At 47.7% G+C, this 6,568-nt stretch overlaps 1 protein-coding gene across 1 annotated transcript; it reads right to left on the reverse strand.

Moving 5' to 3' along the window:
- Window positions 1-5,513: 5,513 nt before the first annotated feature.
- On the reverse strand, window positions 5,514-6,028 carry H3-4 (H3.4 histone, cluster member). Its single transcript, XM_071081932.1, has one exon. It carries the CDS (start codon window positions 5,992-5,994, stop codon window positions 5,584-5,586), a length of 411 nt encoding a protein of 136 aa, XP_070938033.1. The 5' UTR covers window positions 5,995-6,028; the 3' UTR covers window positions 5,514-5,583.
- Between the last annotated feature and the right edge of the window lie 540 nt (window positions 6,029-6,568).

Genomic DNA, 6,568 nt, shown 5'->3' on the forward strand with positions numbered 1-6,568 from the left:
TGTGGATTGTCTTTTTTTTTTTTTTTTTTTTTTTAATTATTTAAGCAAAGGATCAGCAATGTCAGTCTTTAAACACAAGTCTTACTTACACTGTTACAAGGTAAATATCCTTTGCCCTTATTGAATGTAGCCCCACTAAGTTATTAACATTGTAGAAAAGATTAGAGAGCAAAATTTAAGTGCTCATGTAATTTAAAATGTGCTGAATTAAACAGAAAAGAAGAGGGGCTCCTGAAAATAGGGTGAGAGAGCTATGGCCTCTTTATGTCTTCAATTCAGACTCCTCAACAGTAGAGTCCACTGGGCCACAGAAAAACAAATCCAGATTGTTATGAACTGAATGTTTGTCTCCAAAATTCATATTTTGAAATCCTCACCTCCCAGGTAATGGTGTTAGGAGATGGGGTTCTTTGGAAAGTAATTATGCCATAAGGGTGGAGCCTTCATGAATAGGATTGGTGCCCTTCCAGAGATTTATTTTCCCCTTACCCCTTGCACCACATGAGGACACAGTGAGAAGGCCCTGTCTGTGAACCAGAAAGCAGGATCTCACCAGAAGCTGAATCTGTTGGCACCTTGACCTTGGACTTGCCAGCCACCAGATCTGTGAACAATAAAGTCCTGTCACTTATTAACCACCAAGCCCATAGCATTTTGTTATAGCAGCCTGCATAGACTAAAATGAAAGAAGACAGATTAACGGGAGAAAGCATATACGTTTTACTTTTACATGTACATGGGAGCCTTCACAGCAAAATGAAGACCTCAAGAGCAGTTAGGCCTAAGTGCTTATCCACTGGATGGACAAAGGGTAGTAATTATGAGAAAGCAACTGGAATACCCAGGGAGGCTGGAGGAAGGTAAGAGCTATTTTTGTTTGTTTGTTTGTTTGAGGCAGAGTCTCACTCTGTCACCCAGCCTGGAGTGCAGTGGTGTGATCGTGGCTCACTGTAACCTCCACCTCCTGGGTTCAAGCAATTCTTCTGCCTCAGCCTCCCAAGTAGCTGGGACTACAGGTGCACACCACCACACCCAGCTGATTTTTTTTTTTTTTTTTTAAGTAGATATGGGGTTTCATGTTGGCCAGGCTGGTCTGGAACTCCTAACCTCAGGTGATCTGCCTGCCTTGGCCTCCCAAAGTGCTGGGATTACAGGCGTAAGCCACTCTACCCGGTGATAAGAGCTATTTTAACAAAGCCTGTTTGTACACATTTCACTGCACTTCAGTCCCCATGCCTAGTCATGCTGTTTCTCCCCCTGGTAGAGGCAAGCACCTTTCCCATGGAGGGTTCATCACCTGCTTTCAGGAAGAGGGGCCAGAGGGCCCTTCTTACACCTACTGCTCTTCAAGTGCCTTCAGCTCAAAATAATTCTTATATCAAATCTGCATATTTTGGGGAGGTATATTCTGCTATCTTGTTGGGAGCCGAAAATCTGAGGGTCGTGACCAACTCAGCACTCCACTAGAAGCTATATGATTAAACAGCAAACTGTTTATCATGAATGCAGGATGTGGGCAAACTCGCATCTGTGTCTGCCGCCAGAAGGTACACTGAGGGCCTCATTCCCTGGCTCTGTGCCCCTTGAGGTTATCTTCTGGGACATCTGGAGCCTACTGTTCAAAGAATGTAGTCATGCAGGCCTGCACTAAGTCAAGCAGCTGACCACAACCACCCCCTTCTCCCTATCTCCTTTACTCAATAAATATGAAGGGCTCTAGCAGCTCAGGACCCTTGTTCACTAGAAGCAAGGAGCCCCCTGACCCCTTTATCCAAATATACTCTTTTGTCTTTGTCTTTATTCCCACATTTGTCCTCCTTTGTTCAGTCCACCAAGGTCTGCGGCACTATCTCTTAATGCCTAACTCTCCTTTCTGTTGTTTATTTCTGGAATTTTAACCTTTGGATATTTAGAACCACTCATTCCACTTTTATAGACTGCATGCTCAGGCTGTCTCCATAGTGTATATGCTCTCGAAGAGTTGAGTACATGGTGAACAGATACCACATTTCAGTTACTATCCCACATCATTAGGACTCGCAGGATACAGAAGCAAAGGTGTTGATTGTAATTGTAAGGGTCTGGCTTTGTTGCCCAGAATGGAGTGCAGTGGTGTGATCACTGCTTACTGCTCACTGTAACTTGGAACTCTTGGGCTCAAGCGATCCTCCCACCTCAGCCTTCTAAGTAGTTAGGACCACAGGCACATACCATCATGCCCAGCTAATTTTTATATTTTTTATAGAGACAGAGTCTTGCCATGTTGTCCAGGCTGGTCTTGAACTCCTTGGCCTCAAGAAATCCTCCCATCTCAGCCTCCCAAAAAGCTGGAATTACATGCATGAACCACCATGCCTGGCTGGAAAGGCTTCCTCAAATACCCACTTACACAACCCAGAAAGACTTCGGTTACTTTCTTCCTGTGTCTAAACTTCTTTCCTTAGCTCCTCACCTTAGGTCCTCAGCAGTCAGTTCTGACGTACAAATTGCCCTGTGTTGCCTTGTTATATCTTTATAGGGCATCAATTCGTGCACTATCCACTCCATTAAACAGTGAAAACAAGGAACATATAAGACCAAGCTCTTGTTTTTTGTTGTTGTTTTTTTGTTTTGTTTTGTTCTTTGTTTTGTTTTGTTGTTGTTGTTTTTGACAGGGTCTGTTGCCCAGATTGGCCTCAAAAACTCCTGGGCTCAAGTTATCCTCTTGCCTCCCCAGTAGCTAGGATTACAGGCATGTGCCACACTGCCAAACTTAGGCTCTGTTCTCATACAAAGACCAGAATGACAGGGGGCTGCTCAAGTGGCTTGGTGTCCTACAGAAGGCAAAGCTTGATCATGATCCTGTCAAGAATGCATTATCTGCATCCAGTTACGTAAATGTAGCTAGCTGCCCAAATTACTGCTCCTTCCAGGCTGCCCAGCAAGATCATCAGCAAGGTTACATAGGTTTAGCTCTCCACCACTGGGCAAGACTTTATCAGGACAAGGGCTTTGTAAAGTATAGAAGACTTGAACTTTATCTGCTTGGGAGGCTAAGGCAGGAAGATGGCTTGAGCCCAGGAGTTCGAGGCTGGCCACTATGCTCATGTCTGTGAATAGCCACTGCACTTCAACCTGGGCAGCATGGCAAGACCCTGTCTCTGAAAAAACAAAACAAAAAGGGGCCAGGCGTGGTGGCTCAAGCCTGTAATCCCAGCACTTTGGGAGGCCGAGACGGGTGGATCACAAGGTCAGGAGATCGAGACCATCCTGGCTAACACGGTGAAACCCCGTCTCTACTAAAAAATACAAAAAACTAGCCGGGCGAGGTGGCGGGTGCCTGTAGTCCCAGCTACTCGGGAGGCTGAGGCAGGAGAATGGTGTAAACCCGGGAGGCGGAGCTTGCAGTGAGCTGAGATCCGGCCACTGTACTCCAGCCTGGGAGACAGAGCAAGACTCCGTCTCAAAACAAACAAACAAACAAAAAAAACAAAAAGGGAAAACTTAAATTTATCCCAAAAGAGTCTAGTATTGAAAGTCAGAACTGACTTTCAAAACCAGAACACAACTCTCCCTGAATATTCTAGGCTTTCTGGATAGCTCTCCAAGGATTTGGCACTCATAAGTTTAAATATATCCTGAGATTTAAAAGGTATGATGTTCAGTTGTGTGTGTACTAATAAATTGATGAAGCTTTTGAATTTTGAGTCTACAGGCTATAAATTGGATTCAAAGAGACTTATAAAATCCACTGTTGCCTGTTGATAGCGTTTTGCGCACACCCCTTGCTATGTTTAAGAGCATCTTTTACTATCATTGCTTCTACACACAATACAGGCCCCCTTCACTCAAGCATAAGCACCTTGAAAGCAGAGTGGGCAGCAGCCCACTCTGGGATTGGATTTTATTCCCACAGGAAATGGATTTTATTCCCTCCATGATCTCAGCATGGGGTAGTGCTTGGCTTCATTCAGTTTAATAAAGCCTTTAACAAATAAATGATTCCAACCTGTACCAGAGGGAGACAATCCCTACATCCTTATCCTCACAGCCATCCTCAGGTTTTCCCGACATAAGTCTACTATTGGATCTGTGGCCTGCTGCCCTAGCTGTAGGATTTCTCAGCAAGTTGGTCTCTGTGTCTCTCATCCCCAGAGCACTGCCAGACTACTTTGTGGCGCTGGGAAGCCTGTTTCAAAGTGCCGGGCACATGGGCCACCCCTGTCTGCGACTGCTCAGTAAGCTGACTTCCAGGGCAGAGTGCCCTCTTTGAACTTTAGGCTGGGGTTTCCCAGTATTGATTTCACTTAGGCTGAATTAACAATGCACATGCCTGGCTGCGCTTCTCACACACAACTAGCTAGTCATCTACCCTAACAGAAGATCGGGTGAATTAACAACATACATGACTAGCCAGCCTTTTAACTGAATGGAAGATTGGGTATGTTAACACATACAATTACTTGGACTTCTAACTGGAGATGGGCCAACATCACAGCTACATATGTGTGTGCACATGGGCACACGTGCACGTGCGCACATACACACACACACACCCCTAGCCAGCCTTCTAACCTAATGGGAGATAGCCCAAGTTAACAAGATATACAACTAGCCAGCTTTCTAAATTAACAGGAGGTAGGCTGAGTTAACACACACAAGTAGCTGGACTTTGTTTTTTTTTTTTTTTTTTTTGGTTTTGAGACTGAGTCTCGCTCTGTTGCCCATGCTGGAGTGCAGTGGCATGATCTTGGCTCACTGCAACGTCTGTCTCCTGGGTTCAAGCAGTTCTCCTGCCTCAGCCTCCCAAGTAGCTGGGATTACGGGCATGTGCCACCACACCTGGCTAATTTTTGTCTTTTTAGTAGAGATGGGGTTTCACCATGTTGGCCAGGCAGGTCTGGAACTCCTGACCTCAGGTGATCCACCCGCCTTGGCCTCCCAAAGTGCTGTGATTACAGACCTGAGCTGCCACGCTGGTGAAGTAGCTGGACTTCTAACTGAAAATAGGCCAAGATAACACATACTACTTGCTGGCCTTAACAGGCTGTCTAGGTAGGAGACTAGCTGGACTGGTAACCTCACTGGAAAGAAGCTGTGTGTACACACACACACACACACACACACACGCAGGACTTGTAACAGTTTGAAAGAGGCTGAGCTGAGAACACACAAGACCAGCCAGCCTTCCAACCTAACTGTAGATAGGCTGAGTTGACACAACTAGCTGGGGTTGCTTACCTAACTGGAGATAGGCCAGTTACGCTACCCTCAACACCCCGTCCCCAAACAGACCAACCATGATTCTTATCTAAAGGGATAGACCAAGTTAGCACCACACACGACTAGCTGGACTTGTAACTGGAGACAGGCTGGGAGGTAACGTGCATGAGTAGCTGGCCTCCTAACTGGACAGGGTGAACACAGGATTCGCCAGCCTCCCACCCTAATCAGAATTAGGTAAGCCAGCACCGGCCAGCGGAAGGAACCCCCAAAACCCAAGAGCCTGGCTTGCTACAGCAACTCTTCCGACCAGGTGGGTGGCTCTTAAAAGAGCCTTTGGGGTGAACGTTGTGCAACCTCTCAGGTGGCAAGATGGCCCTCCTAGGCCCGCTCCCCACGGATACGGCGTGCCAGCTGGATGTCCTTGGGCATGATGGTGACCCGTTTGGCGTGGATGGCACACAGGTTGGTGTCCTCGAACAGCCCAACCAGGTAAGACTCGCACGCCTCCTGCAGCGCCATCACGGCCGAGCTCTGGAAGCGCAGGTCGGTCTTAAAGTCCTGAGCGATCTCGCGCACCAGCCGCTGGAAGGGCAGCTTGCGGATTAGCAGCTCAGTGGACTTCTGGTAGCGGCGGATCTCGCGAAGCGCCACTGTGCCAGGTCGGTAGCGGTGCGGCTTCTTCACGCCGCCAGTGGCGGGTGCGCTCTTGCGAGCCACCTTAGTGGCCAGCTGCTTGCGTGGCGCCTTGCCACCCGTCGACTTGCGCGCAGTCTGCTTGGTTCGGGCCATGAATTTGAAACTGTTGTCTCTGCTGTGTCCTCTGACCAGACCTCAGCTGATTGCCCGCTTTTATAGAGCTTGCCGCGTTTTCATTGGCTGGCCTCAGGTGGCGTGATGGCCCCCTACTCTCTGATTGGTCCACAGGGCACGCCACTCGGCCGCCTCTCCCTTATATTTGTGCTTGTTGGTCGTGGCCACCAGAGCTAGCACCAGCATTGTGAAGGGTTGATGCGGGTAGGCCACGGCGGTGGAGATCATCTCTCTCCAGCACAAGCTTCCTCGTGTCTCCTCAGCAATCCTCTTCTCCCTTCCTCATGACTTGGGTGGGAAGAGCCTTCCGAAAGCCAGCATGTGGCATTCCACTTTTTTAAAAAATTAATTTTTAAAATATTTTTTGAGATGGAGTTTAACTCTTGTTGCCCAGGCTGGAGTGCAATGGCGCGATCTCTGCTCACTGCAACCTCTACCTCCCAGGTTCAAGCGATTCTTCTGCCTCAGCCTACCAAGTAACTGGGATTACAGGGATTACAGGTATCCACCACAAAGAGATGGGTTTTCACCATATTGGCCAGGCTGGTCTCAA

Source organism: Macaca nemestrina, chromosome 1, assembly GCF_043159975.1.
Source record: "Macaca nemestrina isolate mMacNem1 chromosome 1, mMacNem.hap1, whole genome shotgun sequence".
NCBI lineage: Eukaryota > Metazoa > Chordata > Mammalia > Primates > Cercopithecidae > Macaca > Macaca nemestrina.

Bases quoted from the DNA above. Each gene is read 5' to 3' on its own strand.
- H3-4 (XM_071081932.1), bottom strand. From the start codon at position 5,994: ATGGCCCGAACCAAGCAGACTGCGCGCAAGTCGACGGGTGGCAAGGCG.